Source organism: Oryctolagus cuniculus, chromosome 20 (genome assembly GCF_964237555.1).
Source record: "Oryctolagus cuniculus chromosome 20, mOryCun1.1, whole genome shotgun sequence".
Classification (NCBI taxonomy): domain Eukaryota; kingdom Metazoa; phylum Chordata; class Mammalia; order Lagomorpha; family Leporidae; genus Oryctolagus; species Oryctolagus cuniculus.
The window spans coordinates 33,948,702-33,969,861 of NC_091451.1; the positions used below are offsets into that span (position 1 = coordinate 33,948,702).

The 21,160-nt window shown below is 45.5% G+C and overlaps 1 protein-coding gene across 2 annotated transcripts in view; it reads right to left on the reverse strand.

Moving 5' to 3' along the window:
• Positions 1 to 8,849: 8,849 nt before the first annotated feature.
• KCNK10 (potassium two pore domain channel subfamily K member 10) overlaps positions 8,850 to 21,160 on the reverse strand; it is a 144,041-nt gene continuing 131,730 nt past the window's right edge. The window contains exons 5-7 of one of the 2 annotated variants that reach the window (XM_051825941.2): positions 16,163 to 16,349; positions 12,121 to 12,263; positions 8,850 to 10,346 (exon numbers count right to left, since the gene is read on the reverse strand). In XM_051825941.2, coding sequence (XP_051681901.1) covers positions 9,726 to 10,346; positions 12,121 to 12,263; positions 16,163 to 16,349 — 951 coding nt within the window. In that variant the 3' untranslated portion in view covers positions 8,850 to 9,725. The remainder of the gene's footprint in view (positions 10,347 to 12,120; positions 12,264 to 16,162; positions 16,350 to 21,160) is intronic. The other variant, NM_001082736.1, reaches the window with a different exon arrangement.

A 21,160-nucleotide genomic window follows, 5' to 3' on the forward strand; every position in this document is an offset into this window, starting at 1 on the left:
GATATTATAACAGAGATGCTGGTCAGCTTCCAAAATGTTCTAGTGGGGCTGGTTCCTGCACAAGTTGGTTAAGTCCCCAACTTTCTGAGTATTAACTGCAATATAGGCCTGGTCAAGTGGATTGAGAAGGTTGCTTGAGTTGAGCATCCTGGAGTTGCATCTGGCTTTATTGTTTTTATTTATTTGAAATGCAGAGGAACAGGGATTTTCCGTCTGCTGGTTCACTACCCCAAATGCCTGCAACAGCCAGAACCGAACCAGTCTGAAGCCAGAAGCCAGGAACTCCTGGTCTCCCATATGGGTGGCAGGGACCCAAGTACTTGAGCCATCATCTGCGGCTAGAAAGCTGAATTGGAAGCAGAGGCAGTGCTCAATCTCAGGTACTACGATACAGGATTCAGGCATCTCGGGCTGCAGTTTAACCCGCTGTGCCACGATGCCAGCCTGTGCATCTGTTTTTAGATCTACTTATGGAATCACTCAGAGTAACACATCTTCAGCATATGAATTTCATCATATGCAATTTAACATTTTTACTGGTAAAACTGCCCAGCTGTCTACTGTAAGAGGTTGTAGTTCCTCTGGTTAAGGTGTGTTGTGAGGATTATATTAGAATTGGAATGAGATATTCATAATTTGTATATTTGCAACTTCATTATCCTTGATGTTTACAGTTTTTACAATTAGGGAAGGGGAGAATGGACAACTATAAAATCAGGGTGACTGGTGTTACCAGGGGTTTATTAGAAGGCCATCCAGTCCAGTCCTGGAGTAGCAGAAACGCTTCCAGAAAGTTGATCCCCAAGCATGGTAGCCAGGAAACAGAACACATGTGAATCCCTCTTAGGGACTCTCAGGACCCAATGAAGAGAAACTGCAGGGGTGGCTGGAAGCCCCAAGAGCAGCTAAAGCAGAGGCGCCGGCACCCCGGGTTCTAGTCCCGGTCAGGGCGCCGGATTCTGTCCCGGTTGCCCCTCTTCCAGGCCAGTTCTCTGCTGTGGCCCGGGAGTGCAGTGGAAGATGGCCCAAGTGCTTGGGCCCTGCACCCCATGGGACACCAGGAGAAGTACCTGGCTCCTGGCTTCGGATCAGCGCGGTGTGCCGGACGCAGTGCACCAGCCACAGCGGCCATTGGAGGGTGAACCAATGGCAAAGGAAGACCTTTCTCTCTGTCTCTCTCTCTCACTGTCCACTCTGCCTGTCCAAAAAAAAAAAAAAAAAAAAAAAAAAAAAAAAAGGATTAAAAAAAAAAGCGCAGCTGAGGCAGAGGCAGAGCAAACTTTATGGCCATTGCTGTGATTCACTCATGTGAGCAGGAAGCCTTTTCCAAAAAAAAAAAAAAAAAAAAATCCCTCATATGTTAGGTACTTAGGTACTTCTGAGTTCTCTAAGAAATACAGGCTTACTTGCTATCATTTTGTAAAATCTGTTTGATTGACAAAATTTATCAGATGGCCTCGCCTCTGTTCTCTAATAACTACACAATTCTAAAAGTATCTTCAAGAAAGGTTGAGAGCAGAAAAAGCACGTGATGGCCTAGCGTTATTCTGAGAATAGCTCTGACCTCACGGACACTTCACATCCACCCACCCCAACCCCACCGGAAAAATCTGTACGACCTACAAAGGTCACTAGATGGCACTTTGAGAGCTGCTTACCTGCAGTATGATCTTAAAATGGACTCTCATCACCTGGATTAACAGGGAAGGAATCCTGTGACTGATGACGGACGCCTGCATTTGGCTCAAGAGTACGGGATGGCAGCACACTTGCCATGTATTTGACATCCCCATTAACATGATCCTGTAATTCCTAAGGGCACAGGCATCCCACTCGAGCCATAGCACTAAGACTGATTTTTTTTTTTTTTTTTTTTTTTTTTTTTTTTTTTTTTTTTTTTTTTTTTGACAGGCAGAGTGGACAGTGAGAGAGAGAGACAGAGAGAGAAAGGTCTTCCTTTGCCGCTGGTTCACCCTCCAATGGCCGCCGCTGCAGCCGGCGCACCGCGCTGATCCTGGCAGGAGCCAGGAGCCAGGTGCTTTTCCTGGTCTCCCATGGGGTGCAGGGCCCAAGCACCTGGGCCATCCTCCACTGCACTCCCTGGCCATAGCAGAGAGCTGGCCTGGAAGAGGGGCAACCGGGACAGAATCCGGCGCCCCAACCGGGACTAGAACCCGGTGTGCCGGCGCCGCAAGGTGGAGGATTAGCCTATTGAGCCACGGCGCCGGCTACTAAGACTGATTTTTAAATCAACATTCCACTGTCTACATCTAAACGGCAGCTGTCCTTCACAGTGGTCATCCTTGGAGTCTAGTTATTTCCCTGTGACTAAAATTTTAGCTTTGTAAAACCAAAACAAAAATCAAACTTAGTACTCATAAGGTTTTGATCAAAAAAATAAGAGTACCATCAGTATTGGCTCCAAATGACTTCCCAATTCATGAAAAAACTTAGGGGGCTGGCGCCATGGTGAACTAGGTTAATCCTCCGCCTGTGGCACTAGCATCCCATGTGGGCGCCGGTTCTGGTCCTGATTGCTCCTCTTCCAGTCCAGCTCTCTGCTATGGCCTGAGATAGCAGTGGAGGATGGCCTGGATGCTTGGGACCCTGCACCCGCATGGGGGACCGGGAGGAGGCACCTGGCTCCTGGCTTCGAATTGGCGTAGCTCCTGCCATTGCGGCCATTTGGGGAGTGAACCAGTGGAGGACCTTTCTCTCTGTCTCTCTCTCACTGTCTGTAACTCTACCTGTCAAATAAATAGATAAAATCTTTTTAAAAAATTTAGAATTGCCTTGAAGGAGGCAAAGGGCTATCCACAAGGTTTCCAAAATCATTACACAGTAATCCAAGTGTATTGTATCAAGTACCTTGTTCAGTGCTGAGGATGAAAACTATAGGCATAATGCCTGATGTTAGTGGCTTACAATCTGCATGGAACAGAAGAAAAAAACAGCAGTTAAAATCTAGTGTTACAAGCACAGTATCTGGGGGCAGCTCATGCTAACTAGAAGGTGGCTAACTCATGCTGAGAAGATGGGGAGGAGTAACAAAGCTGAGTTCTGAAGGATCTGAATGAGATAGTAGTGGAATTGGGGAGACAGCAAATTAAGCGAGGAAGACTTGCGAAGGGGACAGCAGGTAAAGAGATATGGAGACAGAGAAAGAAGTCATAGGCCTAGGTGTGTGTGTGTGTGTGTGTGTGTGTGTGTGGTAGGAGACTGCAAGTAATTCAGAATGGTGGTGGCAGCAACTGGCATATGATGAGGCAGGAATGCACACAGGCCATGTTAAGTTAACCCTGTTGAGTTTTATCCCTTAGGCCAAGGAGATGCACTGGCCTCTTTGCATCTTAGAAAGATTACTTTGAGCTCTTTCTACACGCCACATTCTATGCCAGGCCCAAAGAAACAATAAAAATATGACTCCTACCTGTCTATGACCAGCCCATGAGCAGCAGTTATTCTGGGTAGGCTGGGTTAAGAGACTTTGACTACCATGTAGGCCATCTGGCCTTACTCCATTCCACAGCCAGGAATGTACCTTTGGTGTCGTGGCACACCTGCCTGACAACAAGTACGGGACAGGACATGAGGACAAGTCAAAAAGAACATCACCTTTACAAAAGGGCTGATCAAAGCACATGTCTCTTGCAGCTGTGTGGTCTAGTGAGAAACTCAGTTTTGAAGCTGATGAACTTGGGTTAGAGATTTCTTACTCTCTGAGCCTCAGAATCTTCATCCACAACGTGAAGATATCCAACTTTGTTTTATTTGGAAAACCAAACAAGATGTCTGTAAGATGCCTAGCAGTGTACCTGTTACCTAATAGGTGATCAGAAATGGTGGGTGTCTTATCTCTACTCAACTCCACTCATTATTAATCTCCAGGATTGGCAGATGCATAGCAAGGGCAAAACCAAGCATGGCCCCAAACGTCAACACCCAAGGAGTTGCTCATTTTGTACTGACAAACCTGTCACACTGTCCAAACTTAGTTTTTCACCAAGAAAATATTATTTATCATGCTGTCCAACCCACAGTAAAAATAGGGAAATAAAAGTAAATGCAGCAACAATACTGGGTTATTGAAGACTCTCTTCTCCGTGGTTTGCTTTGGCCTCCTCTTCCTGCAGGACAGTGAGTCTACACATGTGTGGTGCTGACAAATGTACATAGGGAAGGTTGTGCAAGCTAGAGAAGGGATCTGTCCTGTGGTCAGGACAGAAGACCTGTGGTCCCAAGCAGAGCTCCCAACCCAGCCACAATAAAACACTCTTGGTCCCACGAAAGAAAACAGGAGAGACATTGGATTGGATCTTCCAGAAGGTCTTTGTTGCAATTTTCTCCATCATTGAAAAAAAAAAAGTACATCATCAAATAAAGACAATAGCAGCACAGCTTATTGAAATGTTACAAGCAAATTTGCTTTTGTACTTTTCCTAAGAACATTACGAAATCCCCCTACATTGTTTTCTGTAAAATGCCTCTTTTAGAAAAGCACCATGAAATCCTACAGAGAGAAATAGGTAAAACACCTCCACACTTGAAGTTATTGTCAGTGTCATCACTGGTTCCTCTGCCTGTGACTCTGGGATGGGAAAGGGGCCAGAGGTTGGTTTGTGGGGTGGTTTGCAAATTACTTCTGGGTACCACTGCACCTTCTCCCTTTGGGCTTGCAGCTGGGATGGCAAGGAGAGGTTTTACAGTTGTCTCCTGGAGCTCAGGTCTGCTGGATTGATGGAGCGGGACAGGGCAGAGGGCTCTCAAGAAATTTTTTTAAACTGCACATGGGACTATTTGAGATTTTTTTTTTTTTGCACTTAAGAACCAAGAACACACAAAGGAAAGTTCAAATCTGTAGCATCTTTGAAAACAATCACCTTCAATACCTGCGACACCTCTCACTGCTCCTTCATGCCACTCTACTGACCTACTCAGTGTGTTGGGAGAGCTGGGGTCTCCATACAGCACAGGCTAGGCAGGATGGTGAAGTTCAATGACACTGTCAGGCAAGGTCAGAGGGCAGGGTCTTATTTAGAGCCATGTAATTAGCATGCTGTACCAGAGTTCCCATGCACAGGACTCACAGCACCCACAATGCCAAATTAAAGTGACCTTTGTTTCAGAGAGCTACTGTTATTCTTTTGGAAGGTCATCAGTAACTGGCTCTTGTACTACATCACCAAAAACTCCCTCTTTTCACTGAGTTACCATCTTGCATACAATTGCATCATAACAGGGAGAACAAATAACCCTTACTTGAAACATTAGCAGGAAGAAGAGCTATGGAATGAGAGGTTGGCTTTTTTTCTTCTTTTACTTCTAGAGAGGCACTGGATGTTGTTTTTATTTGTTATCCTATGCTTGCTCACCAGCCATGGTACGCACCGAATGGTTCACACTCTTTCTCACCCAATCCAGTGAGTAACAACTTGCTCTGCTCAAACTCTGGCCACTTTCCCACTAATCCCCAAGACCCAGCATACAGATATGCAGCCTAGACTTAGCCAGGAAATGATATCATCTCAGAGGGAGGCAAAGAGGGTGGTTTGCTAATATTTAGCACAACTAGGACTTTCAAATGGCATGGTCCCCACAGAACCCAAAGCAGTCATTTCCTGTGTATGTGGGGTGGGGTGGGTAGACAGAAGAGTCTATCTAAAGCACATGAATTCATGAAGTAACCAAAGGGAACTTTTAGTATAACTGACTACAAATAGCAACAGCTTAAAATTCTTGAACTAGTCTTAACACCTTGCAAAAAATGCCCGCAATTGCATGAAGCCATCAGGGTGACAGTGTGCTAAGGATTCATCAGGGTAGGTAGAGAGAGCCTACACAAAGCAAGATTCTAATTTGGACACCAGTATGCGAAACCCATCTGGCCTTCATCAATCAACTAGAAAACAAATCCCAAAGGCCAGGAGTCAAAGCTCTCACCTTGATTTAAAACGGACAGGGGCCATCATTGGACATTCACCTATCCACCTTACAACTTTGATAAGTTGAATTAACCCCCACACCAGGGAATGTTTTATCAGAGAACTGAACAACTGAAAGTGTCCTTGACAACAGTCTATCTGTGCTCAGCTCCCTGGCTGTGCAGATGAGGTAACAGGGGTCTTGGCAGTGAAGGAATGTGCTCACTATCATGGGCTGTGACTGGCAGAACACAGGCAGTCCCAGTGACCTTAGTTACCAGGGACCCAACACTCACCCTCCCACATGCACACAAACATGTCCCTCCTCCTAAAGTGATAAATTCTTGGAATCACTATTGGGTTACAACTGGATATTGAGCTACAGTCTTTCCAAACTGTCCCTTGATTTTTCACCAGTAAACCTTCAGATGTGTTATGGAAGAAAAATTCAGTATTAAATTGCAAAAGACACTGCACACTGAAGATACCAAATATGATCTCTTTTCATGAGCAAAATTGAAAGGTTTGTTCCAAGTTTACGTGGAGATCAGAAAAGGGAGGAGGGAGAGCTGTGCTGACGCTTATACAGAAGATGTAGCAGGTCTGCCTTTTTACATGTGTGCTACGTGCCAGTTGGCCCCATCAAAAGAAGGTTAAGTAACCTCAAAACAACTGGCTGTCCCCCAGTCTTACCTTGGATATATTAAGAACCCAACCTCTTCACTCTTAGCTTCTCCTATGGAAAGTACATTTTAGTTTTCTAAACACTTTCCTCACATATTTAGCGGACCAGTCTCCATGGAGAGTCTTCTCTTTTACTCATCAGGGTCTTGGACTCATGTCAGAGATTTCCCCCTGTCCAGCCCAGCACTGTTTACAATGCTCTGCATCACTGTGATTGACTCTTTGGGGAAGCATCTATGCATACACCAACACACGCACCTGGTGCATTTGATAGCGTGTGTAGCTCAGTGCTCTGAACTGCTTTACTTCCTGCTGTATGCAGATTTCCTGCAAGTACATAAATAAAGTGCAAAAGAGTGCTCTCAAAGGGTATTTTGTTCACATCATGGGAAGGGCACCACATACAGCATTCCCAAAGCCAGAACAGTGTATAGTAGGTGTCTGTAAGGGCAGCCCTTCAGGCCATGTTCACACAAAGGCCTTATGCTCTCTTCATGATGAAGCGTCCCCACATCTTCTCCCTACCTCTGTAAACTGTGTCTACCAGGCTTGAAAGACAAACGCGCACACCCACAGGCACACAGATACACTCACAAGGGTGCAGGACATGGACACGGCAGCCATATTGAAAGCAGACTTTGGTCAGACTTTGAATAGCAGCTCCACCACCTTCTTGCTGTGTGCATTGGGTGAATCACTTCACTTCCCTGAGCCTCTGTGTCTGTATCAATATACAATAGCTTTGCAAATACTTCCTGTGTAGTGTATTGAGGTTTCAGTGAGCTAAGATCCATAAAGTGCCTACTCAGGTGCCTGGCCCATGGAAGACCCCCCAAAAAACGACAGGGAAGTTCCTTTGCCAGGTCTGGATGGAGGGTATAGACTTTTAACACATAGTACCATAAAGATGGTCCCAAGGTAATACAAGGTGAAAACCCTAATGAGTGAGATCTGTGGACAGTTTAATCACAAGTCCCAGTTACAGACCAATTCCTTAAAACACATTGTGCCAGGTTAAAATGATTCTCATAGTAAAAAGCAACATCTGCACCTGTATACCACACATCCCAGTTGTCTGTATAGTACTCTGTGCACACAGGATGTCCCAGTGAGCCAAGGCTCCAGATCAAAGAGGGAGCTTATCCAGACATACCTTGGGCAAGAAGGGCCTCCTCAAAGTTGAGTCTGATTCAACTCCTTCATAAAAGCAATGCCAAACTTTAACGAGAGCCTAAAGGTTCAGAGGCAGGGAGTGGGAGTGGGGGGTTTCTGCATGTACTCCAGGCAGGAGACAGTGCGCATTGGGGGAAAATGGGCACAGGTAGGTCTCCCATGGTACCATTAGTCAAGGATTTGAAGAGCATAATTTTTCCTGGGAGTCAGAAAGCACTCAGTGGTTGCTGGAAGTCTACACTTGTGCTGTGGTCTTTGGGTAAATCCACTGTGGGGGTTAGTTATGTAAAATCTCATGAAATCGCCAAATGGTAGCACTGAGTCAGGAAGACCCTGCTGCTGCCAAGTCCAAATGCTTGAATGTGTGACCCAAATCACTAACTCTAAACCAGAACAACAGCCAAATGGACAAAGACTGAGGCACACACAGGATGATAGCCTAGTATATATTTTTCCCTTTCTGACAAAAAAAAAATTTAAATCATCATCCTTTCACTCCCCCCACTTTGTTTCACTGAAAATTCTAGCCTCACAGAACAATCCTAAGTATGACAGGTTGGTTACTACTTGCCTGAAGCCATTGCACAGAAGGGTATTTCAATTTTAGGGAATAACTGGTGTGAGCGAAAGAAGCAAGGAAAAGAAGGGATACTTCCAGAAGAGAGGAATGGCCAATATAAAAGTAAAATGAATTATTTTTACTATCTCTTTAAGTATTTTTTAAAATGGCACTAATGGCACATAAGCTGCAAGCAATAAAAACATTTCAATCTTACCGCACAAGGGTTGGTGGAGGGATTAACTTTGCTTCTGGCTGGAGATAGCAAGATTGTGTTTTATAACTATATATTCCCTAAGACACCCAAAGGGACAAAAAGCCCTGAGATGGAAAGATGCCACGGCCCTCCCTGGTATGTCTCAGAAATACAGGATGTCTATTATTGTAAAAATGTAGGGTCAGCTAGACAGAACAGCAAGCCACTGGCATTATGCAAGGCAATAGTTTTGGTAATTCTCCCCCCTCTTAAGAAAACAAGGTGTAACTGAAGTACCAGTAGAAAATTGAGCAGGGACATTTCAAAATCAGTTTATTTTCACCATTGCACCCACTGAGGAAAATGCATAATTTGCCTTTAACCATGCAGCGGTTGAGGTTGAGTTTTCTCCAGCGCTTGTACGTTCATCTGTACCACCTAACTCCATGAGAAAGACAAAACTCAGTAGGCTTCTGCCATTGGTCAAGGTAATATCCACAGTGTGATGTGTTTGTGATATTTTTTCTTTTGTGATGAGAAAAGCAATTTGCACCTTGAAATACGTGTGCTCTGATCTGCTTCCAGCAAATTCCAGATGCTTCTGGGTCCTGAGGACATTCACGTGGAGCTTTAAAAGACTAGGTATAACCCACTGAATGGTCTGTATCAAAATTCAAGCTCAGAGCACATGCCAAAATGTCACGTCTAATCCCAGTCACAGTCTCCAGTTCACCCCCAGTCAGGTCCCCTTTCTGTGTGCACACAGATGACTAACAGTAGGTTCAGGAAACACGACTCCACTTGAAAGACACACCTGGTCGTCTCCAGGAGGGAGGTCTGGTCTAAGTAATAGCTGCCCTTATCTACATGCCACACCAGGGTGGTGCAGCACAGGGACCCAGCGTCACTCCAGAACTCCCTTCACGTGGACAGCTATGACCCGCCACAGGTGCTAACACTCCCTGTTCTATCTTGCAGCTGCTGTCTGAAGTGTGATGCTCTTGTTCTTTGATTCCTTTTGGCAGAGCAAGCTTTCAGTCATTTATGGCACAGTGAAATATATTCTCCAATGCTATGTAATTTTGGACTAACAAGAAGTCTGTTTAAGGCACGTGTCTCAGTGTGAATATAAAAACAAACAAAAACAAAACAAAACAAATAACGCTAAGTTCAAGTCCACTGTCCTTAACATTTAGTTTCTGTCTTCAAGTAACGAGTTATTCTCGAGTTCCCTGTCTTTGGTGTCCGTGGGTACCACGCCGTTCTCCATCTCGTCGTGCTGCTGCACGCAGTCCGTCAGCATGGCCGTGCTGGAGTTGTCTGAGTTGCACATCTTCTCCGACTCCTCCTCTTTCTTCTCCTCATCCAGGGAGTAATTGCGGAAGGTCTTGTAGATTTTCTGGACGTCCTCGGGCAAGGTCTTTTTGAGGTCCTTGTTTTTCCTCTTGGTGAGTCTGGATGTGGAGCCAAACTTGTTGATGATGTTGTCCTCAGACGCGCCCTGGCCATGCTTGTTGAGCTGCTCCGACCCCTTAAGGCGCAGGTTGTTGGGCCGGTTGTTGATGCTCTCCTGGGACGAGGCCTTGAAGCGGCCTGTGTCCAAGGCAGCGAAAACAGAGCGCTTCTCTGGAGACAGCATGTCCAGGGAGTGGGCCCTCTGGTCCAGGCCCAGTCGCCTGCGCTCCATGCTGCGGATGGTGGCTGCCCGCTGCAGCTTGTCATGGATCTCGACGCTGAGCCGGCGCCGTGTCTCCCGGAACTCGGCCGTCACGTTGGCCTTCCACTCTGCTGCATGGGCCTTGATCTCCCCAACCTGGCCAAGAGACAGAAGAGCAACAGCATACTGAGAAACTCCTCTCTGCCTGGAGCCTTCCAGCACCCACAGCCCTTGGGTGTCCCAACAGGGAGGCCAGGGGTGTGCCCAAGAAGTGAACAAAACCCTGCTTCTACCTTAGGATGTCTTGACACCCAGATATCCATCTCAAACTGGCCAGTGACCGATGTGGCTCAGGTTACAACACAGCTCCAGGCTACTGGCTTGTCCTGGCTTAGGAAGATTCTCCAGGGTTACTTGGTAACCAAATCTCCCAGGTCGGGGGCAGGACAGGAGGCATGTTCTCTAACACCACAGAACATTCTTGCTTAGAGTGAAGTGTTGGCTGGGGATCAGCACCAAATTTCTTGGTTCTTAATCAACAGGGTAGACAGTACCCATGCTTCCCTGTACAGATGAGTACCTCGAGGTCTTTGCGTTTCAGAAAGTCAATGTTTCTCTTTCTTTCCCTTTTGTTAAAGCTGACTTTTCAGCAGGTCTGGGAGTTAGCTGGAAAATCAGGCTGGAAATTGTGTTGACAGAGTTTATATAAGGCAGGGAAATTAACTCATGGGCCCCAATAATGAAATAGGAAATGCCTCTGCTCAGTGACTTTCTCCTGGGACCTCAAATAGAAAATGAAGTAAACCACTACCCTCTGCTGTCTTCCTTGGCTTTTCTCATCTCCCTTCCTTTCTCTGGCTCTTTTTTCCCTCCGTCCCTTACCTTCTTGCCTCCTATTTTTCTCTTTCTAGAAAAAGCACAAAATCTCTCTCTCCTTCCTACATCTTCCTTTTTCTTGCCTCTGTGTGGCTTTTCATGTAAATTCCTGCAAGGGAGGAGACACTGCATGCCCCTGACCACAGGGACAGATTTGTCTCTATGGATCTGAAAACCAGGAAGGCATTTGGGTGAGGGAGTCCCCTTCAGTTCACTTGCACGTGGCTGGCCACCGTTTGGCAGCTTCAGCCTCAGAGGGAAGAGACAGAGGTGCCTGGAGGTCATTGCATTCCACACAGACCCCGAGACCTGAAGGCCAGGCAGGCTCTCCTGGGTTCTCTATGAGTTTTGCAAGCCTTTCATGTATTTGCTGGTAACAGGCAAGTGCACACCTCTCTCAGTCATGGCTACCCCTGCTGACTGTTTATTTTCCTTTTTAAAAATCAGTTATTGGCCGGCGCCACGGCTCAACAGGCTAATCCTCCGCCTAGCGGTGCCAGCACACAGGGTTCTAGTCCCGGTCAGGGTGCTGGATTCTGTCCCGGTTGCCCCTCTTCCAGGCCAGCTCTCTGCTATGTCCCAGGAGTGCAGTGGAGGATGGCCCAAGTGCTTGGGCCCTGCACCCCATGGGAGACCAGGATAGGCACCTGGCTCCTGCCTTCAGATCAGCACGGTGCACCGGCCGCAGCGCGCCGGCCGTGGTGGCCATTGGAGGGTGAACCAACGGCAAAGGAAGACCTTTCTCTCTGTCTCTCTCTCTCACTGTCCACTCTGTCTCTCAAAAAAAAAAATCAGTTATCGCCTACTTATCTTTCCAGGGTTTTATGGTCTGAAAAGTGAAATCGGCATACGTCCTCAGCTGCCAGAAAAGCCTCCAAGACATAAGAGCTATTCCATTCAACTTGGCTTTGAGGTAATGATTCCAAATGAGGAGGCTCCATGAGCCCTCTGAGGAGTCAGAGACTCTAGCCCATAGAACAGAGACAGGCAATGCTTGGCACAAGCTCATCCGATCCCAGGAGCATTCACAGAGTTTGGAAGGGAAGAGTCCTACCTCTTCTTTTGTCTTTTTGGATAGAACCCGTAGCCAATCTCCGATCATACTGAGGACAGCTGCAAAGTAGGCAAGGCCAACAAGGATCCAAAACCACACTAGGGGCTTATACCACTCCCGGTAATTGATGCCAGCGTTTCCCCCTGAAAACAACCAAATGTTACTTTAACCATGATCTAGCATTATGGTCTGTGCAGACAGCAAACGTATTCCAGCCTATTAGTGGAGATGCCATTCCTTAATACTCAGCCATTTGCCTGGCTGTATTCAAGATGTGACAGGGATTGGAGGGCAAGGAAAAGATGTGTCCTTCTAAGAGAGTTGAGCTTATGGATTAACTTCCCTGGAGTTTTGATTACTAATCCTAATTCCCAGAAAAACACATCAGACCCACTTTTTCTCAACCTGGGCATTGATGATATATGACCTTAAGCTAGAGGACCTTAGATCAGGCTCAGGAAACATGTTTTTTGTTAAGCTCCTCTAAAAAGCTAATATTGTTAAATCATTCCAAAAGGACTGGAACTCTTGGAACTATTTCCATCCTCGACACATATGCATTGGCCAAGAGAAAAGGGATACGTGCATATAATAATCAGCACAGTGGAATTATGTTGGTCCACACAATGGTGGCTTAATGCTGAATGCAGGATGGTTTTACATTAGGCTAATCCAAAAGGTCAGCTGGGCTGAGTAGTTAGTCTCACCATAAGTCAGACCAAAAGGGACCTTTAAGGCCCTCTCATCCAATCCTTTTATATTATAAATAGGGATTACAGCAAAAATCCATCAAACCAAATTGGCCAGTTGGCCTGACTGCATTGACTGGCTGTTCCTTGGAGAACACCTGTCATTTATTCCAAACAATTAGCCCATCTGTTCTAGCCTTCCTTTCAGCACTGCCGAAGGCTGGCGTGTAAAACAGGTTCCACGTCCACCCCATCCTCACAAAGAAGAAGCTGGGTAACTCCATGAAATAATGGACATCAGCCTTGTCCTCACCCTGAGAGACACGGCTGCCCAATGAAGCAGACAGGGGCCATTTCAAAGAAGACCCACATTACCAATGCACTGGCGTTAGGGTATTTCATGATGAGTGATGAGGAGGTTTTCCCACTGGGTCGTGGTACCACTGAATACATACTGAGCCCTTCCAGAATCAACAGTATCGTGCAAAGCCAGCTAGGCAGACACTGCGGCCTGTGGCCGTTCTCAACACAGCTGAGTCCGCTCAGCAACACTGCTCCTGAGGTTTGGCAGCTCCTGCCACTTCTGACAGAATCCCCAACATTGCCAGAGGGCTCCTTGTCAAGTCCCCTTTGTTGGGTTTAGCCACCTTGATATTTTTCCCTTTAGGCAACTCTCCCCTGCAGCTTTTTCTAGGATACAATTGTAGTTCCAGCGACTCTGAGTGGTGTTTGAGGTTCACTTGGATTCTGTGCCCAGCCAGAGAAACCTACAGCTTTTTCTTTTGGGCAGAGAGTAACTATTTGCCTGAGCAAGTCACTATCACCCAGCTAAGATTGCCACTAGGGTGCGCCAGTGAACAACGCAGCAAACACCCTCCTGCGTGTCCCCGGATCAGCTGCTGGTCTGGAATGCGGAGCTCTGCATGTGCCCTCAGTCAGGGTTGCAAAACCTTGCAATGTTGTCAGGCTGTGCTAAAGCAGGCCAACTACAAAATAAACCAGCCATCAGGCTTGGGTGGTCGACGTTCTGATTATATTTCTAGCAGAGCTGATACCATGTCAGATCACAGCAACCGTCAATTCTTGTTCACGGGTTTTTTTTTGTTTTGTTTTTAACGATTGAGCAGCCTTCCCTACTGCATGGTCCTCCATATCCATGGATTCCACTTTCGCAGATTCACCCAACATCAGATAGAAAATATTCAGGGGAGAAAGACTGTCTGCCCTGAATACGTACAGATGCTTTTTCTTGTCATTATTCCTTACATAATACTGTATAACAACTATTTACGTAGCATTTGCATTGTATTAGATATTATAAGTGAGTCAGAGATTAAAGTATAGAGGAAGATGTGCTTGTATTATATGCGAACAATATGCCATTTAAATAAGGGACTTGACCATCTGCAGACTTGAGTATCTGCAGGGCCGTGTAATCCAACCTCTGTAGATATCATTGGACAACTCATTATTACCAAAAGGTAATGACAAACTTCCAGCATTCTCCAAAGCTAGAGCTTAGCAGGGCCTGTTCTAACTGCCATCAGCACTGTGAACTGTAAGAGACCTTGGTCCATGGAAACCTCAGGGCAAAGGAAATGTGGTTCAATAATCACTGTAAGAAAGGACACGAAAAAATATGACTGCCTGAGGCTCTGGAGGTCCTGGCTCCCTGGGTAAGTAAAGGTAAGGCAACGCAACAATCTACACTAGGTGGCTGATACTTAAAAAGCAGAAGTGAGCTCTTTTTGATCTCATACTCCCAAGCTTTGCTATCTGTGCCCCCAGCGTAGCGGAGGGAACTGGACAGCAGGGATGGTCACAAGGGTTTGACAGTGGATGGTCCTTGGGGCAACCCAGGACTGCACAGGGTGCTCTGAAGCATAGCCCACTGCAAGGTATGCTCCGGGGTGCTTGAAATGTTCATGAAATAGTCCTCACCTCCAGCTGCTGATACCTGTACACACCTTAGTTTGGAATCTCAGCTGAGTTTTCCCATAGACCAGGTATAGATGCTGATATAGAATTAATGGGAATATACCGATGTGTCTTCTTCCTACTTCTCCCAGTTTCTCTATCTGGTTTCTTACCAGAGCCTGAGGCCTCTACTCAGGCAGCCATCATTGAATGCTGGGCAGAAGGAAGATAATGGGGTCCCACGGCCCAGGCTATCTGTAAGCAATTTTTGATCAGTTTGATTTTGCAATTCTTGGTCCTCAGTCAGTAAACAAGACAGAAAAACAAACCACTACTCTTTCTACAAAAGGGATTTCAACCTTCACCTTCACTTTGAAATAGCTACAAACCTACTGTGTCAGTTGTCTGTCTTGCAGAATTAACAAGGAGTCACCCATGCACCTGCTGATGAGTATGCAACATCTCTTCCAGAACTACCTGTTCACCAAATTCCCACAGTCCAGATCGCCATCTCTCCATCCAAGGTACCCCATGGAGAAACTGAGGCACCTCTGTGATCACACACCCAGCGAAGGGTGGTCTCCTGAGAGCCCAGCCTCTAAATGACCAGGCTGCTGCTTAACGTTTCTGAACTCATGATAGAGCTGTTTGATCAATGTGCTCACTTTCCAGAGAGAAAATGGTCGGCTACCTGAACACCTAGGGGGATCTCTTAGGAAAAGAGAAGGATGGCCTCCTCTTTCTATCCCTGCCTTTCCGCTTCCCTTAGGAGACAGCTACACATATGAAGCCAAATCTCATTTTCAAGCTCCCTGTCCATAGGTGAAACTGAGATTTCTGTCACTTCCTTAAACAGAGCTCATTGACGTTTTTCCAATGAAGGCTACCATCTATGTACCTTCATGCAGAATCCAATAGATTATATTCCTTCTGGGCAGTTCTCAGCTCCCAGAAGTCTCCAAAGAACTAAGTCTTGTGTCCATGCATACCCAGGACAAGTCTTGCAGGGACAATGGCTCTCACCTTGGCATCAGGAAGTTAAACTTGCAGGCCTCTGCAGGCCAGTCTCCATGCTAATCTCTCCCAAGTTTCATATTTGCCACCTGCTCATTTTGCTTTTTATCAGTTGATTCAAGGAGGCTTAATACAATTCAGAAGTCCAAGATTCACTAGGAAATTTATCTCACTCTTGCATAATTCATGGGATGATAAGGGCATAAGCATCCTGAGGAAAAAGGGGTGGCTTTCCTTTTATGGCAGGAAAAAAAAAAACTGCTGCTGGGACTAGGGGTTTGAAATGAGCCCAGGCATGGCAGCGATGACACTGAATTATTTTTATTTGCTTCTCCCACAGCATCTTTCATTTTGAAAGCACAAACGATAGATTTACTTTCCCCACCAGGGCCCCAGTGACTGGGGATGCTGTGAGTACTCACCTGCCACAAAATCACCAAAGCCCACTGTAGTCAGAGTGACCACTACAAAGTAAATGGACTCCAAGGCTGTCCATCCCTCGATGTATTTAAAAATGACAGCGGGGATCGTCACAAACACAATGCAGCCGGCCAAGATGAACAGGATGGTTGAGATGACCCGGATCTTGGTCTGACTTACTTGCTTTTTCTAGGAAACAGTAAAGGAGAAAGACAAACAGGCACATCAGTGGAATCCCCCTCGGTTCACAAGGCAGAGGCAAAGAAAAAAGTATTAGGTCTATGACTTTTAATCTCTCTTCAGTCACAGGCTGCTATCTGGATATTTGATGAAAGTTGTCGACTCCTAGAAAAAAATGCACATACAGATGTTTTCAGGTGGTGAAGGAGGTTCCCAGGCCCCTCTAAACTTACTCATGGACACCAGGTCTAGAAACCCTTGCTTAGCTCATGCTTTAAATGTCCCCTGCATGGTTGCATGACTGCAGCCCAAATACTGCATCTAATATCCTCACCAGTACAATCCTAGTGGTTTCCCAAGAAGAGTTTGCTGCCAGGTTTCATGGAGTCTAACCCAAGTTTGCAGGGAGCTCTTTCCACAGTGATGGATCTGTACCTAGTTTCCCTCGTGTCAAAGAGAATACGTTGGAAAAAGAACAACTTAAGTCAGGCCAGAATGTCTGGATGAAAAGAAAGACTCTCACATCCTCATTTGGGACAGACTCCAGCCCAGCATCCCCGTATATCTTCATCTGCCTTCCCCCCCCCCCCCACCCGCTGAGGTAGTGCATTCAGAAATGCTTTTGTTTGAAAACACACTTGTTTGAGCTTGTGCTGTGGTCATCGAGTTTGTTGGCTGTGTTACCCACAGGAGAAAGGTCAGGACTCAGAAGGGCAGGGTCTAAATGGGTAGAAAGACCTTCATCTCATTCCAGCATCTGAAGGAATCAGGAGTTAGGCAATGAAAATGCAGTTAGAACAGGAATTAGACCAATACTGGGCCAAAGGAATCATGCCACTGGAGTCTAGAAGTGGACAGGTGGCATCCTTGGTATTCCCCTTGAATGCACTACAGGCAACACTGGCATTGCTTCCAAGCAGAATAATTCTTCAAGTCTCAAAACTCCCAGAGTTGGCAGTGGAGACTCATCAAGAGGTCCTGGTACCAAACACTGGCATAAACATATCAACTATGTGTTTAACACCAGAGCGCATGGCCTTTCTGCATTACCTATCACAATTTTCGGCAAAAATTCAACACATTTGGGGAAACTGGTACAGGAAATCCTTACCATGCCATGCTTCCTGTTCACTGCCTTCTGGTAAGAATCTCAAAGTAAAGACAGACCTTTGCCTTCCTGTACTTTGTTTTGCAGATGCCAGACAGATGCCGGAGGGGTGGAGGGACTTGCTAAGATAATGCTGCTAATTAGAGGCAGAGCCAAGATTAGAATTCTGGCACCATTAACTCTCAGTTCTGTGCTCTCAGGTCACTCAACAATTCACCAGCCCAAAGAAAGCTGCCCAACAAAGTTGTCTTCCCCAAGCAAAAGACCCAAGACTGACTCCCACCAAAGAAGAGGTCACGCTGTGTCCCTTCTGAGAAGACTGCACAGAGAAAGTAGTCACTGGGCAATCTGTCCATGAAAAGCTGAAGAAAGATGGACCTTCCTAATAAAGAAGGAGCCACGTGCCCTAACTCCTGAGCGATTATTCAGTCTATAAAGCAGGAACGGGGGAAATAAGTCCACCTATGACCTTGTATAGTCCCCTCTCCACATCCTTAGACAAGCCATCTGAACAAGATTACAATCTCAATAGAGATTGTTGAAACTGCCTATGAAAATACCAATTATTTTGCACACATGAAAGTATCATGACAAGATAAATTACTGCAGAACTATAGGAACTGTTTTGCCTGTGTCATGAATTTCCATGATGGATGATGCTTGGAGGACTTTTTTGGGCGGGGGGTCACTGAGCTCTCCAGAGAACCCAGGAACTTATTAGCCTCATTTTCTCTCTGGACATGTACAAAAGTCCAAAGCCCAAAAGGAGATCTTGCCATAGATCATTAAGTTAACCAAGTCGCTGGCAATGGACACATCATTCCACCCCCCCCCAATCATCCTCCTCAAATGCATTATGAAATTAAAGTGAATTAAATGTTTGTGAGACGCTTGTTAAGTCATAAATTAGGATGCAAATGCAACTGCAATTTAAATGAGGTTGAGGTTGGCAGAGAAGGACTGTGAGTGTGGGGGAAGCTGGAGACAGGCCCAGGCTTTGGGAAGTGGGCAGAAGGAAGACAGCAAAGGACATGAGTGGATTTGTCTGGTGGCTGAGAAGGTGCATAACCAAAGTGAGATGCTGGCATCCTAATCGCATTATCTACAGGAGAGTTTATCGGCATGATAAAGGTCTCACCTCTGCCCATTGCCCAAGCCACCTCACGTGTTCCCAGCTGCTTCTCCCAGACATCCGCTATGCTCAGAGAACATTTGGAGCACTGAATTCTCAGGGTATTTTAGGACCGAGAGAAGTAAGTGTCTGCATGTGTATGTGAGTAGGTGTATGAAAATATATGTATGCTCATATTCACTATAAAAAGAAGAGGTGTAGGCGTAAGGTTTAGGCAAGATCTGTTATTCTGGATACTCATGTTTGTGCTACCCTCTAGATATTCTTTTTTAAAATAAGTTTCCTTAATTGAGAATTTTAAACTGTGGCTTTCACGCTATAGCCACAAACCACCTGACATGTCACGTGGCGATCTTCAGGCTTCCTGTCCTCATTCACACTGCAATCATTCGTTCTTTCTGTAAAACGAGGTTCAAGAACATAGGGCCTAGGAGCACAGTGCCCAAAACACATCCCATCCCTCCTGCCAAAGGGCTGAGTGTGCTAGGGAGAGCTCCTCACCTCTCTGTGCAGCAGTTCCTTCTGTATTAGCTGGAGACAAGAGAACCCACCTCATCGGTTTGCTGGGAAGATTAAATAAGCGTGTAAGTGCTTAGCACAGTGCCTTGTAAGTGCTCGGTGATGGTGAATAGGCACTTGTAATGTACAAGTTCAAATCTTTCCTTAGATGCAGGCAGTCCCAGTTGTAATGTTTCCTTATGGTTAAAGAATGGTCCCTCCTATCTGGTTTAAGAGCATTGTTGTTTAGCCTCAGGAGGTCACTGTTGGTTTTTGCTTCCCGGACTCATAGAATTATCTCATTTTCAAAAAAATCCTAATTCCTCCCTTCTTCTGTTGCAAACTCTGAATTCACTCTCAGTCTAAGCTCATGAACTTGGAATCTTTTCTATTTGCTTTTTCAATTCGTTTCTCCCGCAGTTTTCATCATCCTCTGAAATGACCAAGAAGTTCAGATATTGTTGGCAATGTCAGGAACCAGCTGCAGAAGGGCCCTGAGAGGCAAGGACCTCGCCATCTCTATATCCCCCCACAGCCCTCTCACCCACAGAATGGAGCTGCGTTTCCACGGAGGGGTTGCTAGGCAAAATTGTGTTGCTTACTTACCAGAAAGCAGAGGAGCTAGCAGAAGGCTTTGTGAGTGCCCAGATCTAACTGAGTCAATGTGGCTTTTGGCTAGAAACAGTATCATCTGGGGAGAGATGGTTTGATAGGATGTTTGGGCAGGAGCAATGTGGTGGTTGTATATTTCTACCCAGATCTTGTTTTCACACTGTATTGATTGGTTAGAATAGACAAGGTATCCTTCCTTTCTCCTTACATCAACAGTACTGTGCAAAACTATCTCCCACTTCTGACCTGCAGGCTATAGGAATTTTTGAAGAACTCATTACCCAGCTCCTGTCAAGTTCACTTAGCTGTCAAAATTGTATGTGCAATTATTCCAAAGCACCAAATAAGCTTCATACAGGGTGGGGGGAGGGGTAGCCAGAGTGAGAGTACTCCTTTGAGAAGGGGGATGGGCGTGCTGACAATTCTTGAAGTGTTTACTTGCATCAGACCTCAGAGAATGAAGCCACAGGTCCAGTTCTCATTAAGCACAATCCCATTTTTGTTTACTTCCCCAAGGTTATCTTAGAGAGCAAGTACAACCCTATTCATCTGTGGGATCTTTTTTTTTCATTTGATTTTTACATGTCTCCCTTCCCCCTAAAATCTCTGTTACTTAGGATCCTGAGATAAAAAACATAGGTTGTTTTGTCTGCCAGGAAATCGTTTTGCGGTGTGATTTTTTAAAGGTAGGATGTCAGGGATTTTATTCAATAAGAAAGGTACCACAATAAAAATCCTAGGACAGGAGCTGGATATGTGGTCTGGTTTATGGTTTGGTTTGGTTGAAATGCAAACACATCACCATGGTAATACAATTGAACTGAGGATAATTTCTCAAAATGGAAGGATAATAGGAACTGCCTTGCAAAGGGAATGGTTTTACTTTGTTAGATTATGGTTTCTTCAATTTCTTTTTAAAGGTGTGCTTATAACTAATACTTCCAACATCACAATGAAGCACCAGTAGTTCTAAAACCTGTGAGCCGAGTTTGTAAACATCACGTGCCTATAATCTCCAAGGCAGAGACATTCTAAACACACATTAATGAGTTAATGAGAATGGTAAGATCTCTATGTAGACTATTAAAAATGCTTTACTCAAAAAGCTGAGTACGCAAACAGATCATACACACACACACACACACACACAGTTCCATCCAGCATCTCTGAGCCACATTGTAACAATGTGACAGATTGGCCAGTTCATGTTTTGTGGGTTTCACCATGGGAGGTTTGTGTTAAAGATTTTGGTTTATACAATTAAAGTATTTTATCACCAGACTGCCAATGTACAAATAGCTGGGATGCAGAAAAAATAAAATCCACAAATAATAAAAATTCTTAGTGAGTGATTCTACTCCAGGAAGACTTTTAAACATTTTATTTTCATTTATTTGTAAGGCAGAGAGACACAGACAGATCTCCCTTCCACTAGTTCATTCCTCAAATGCCCATAACAATCAGTTAAAG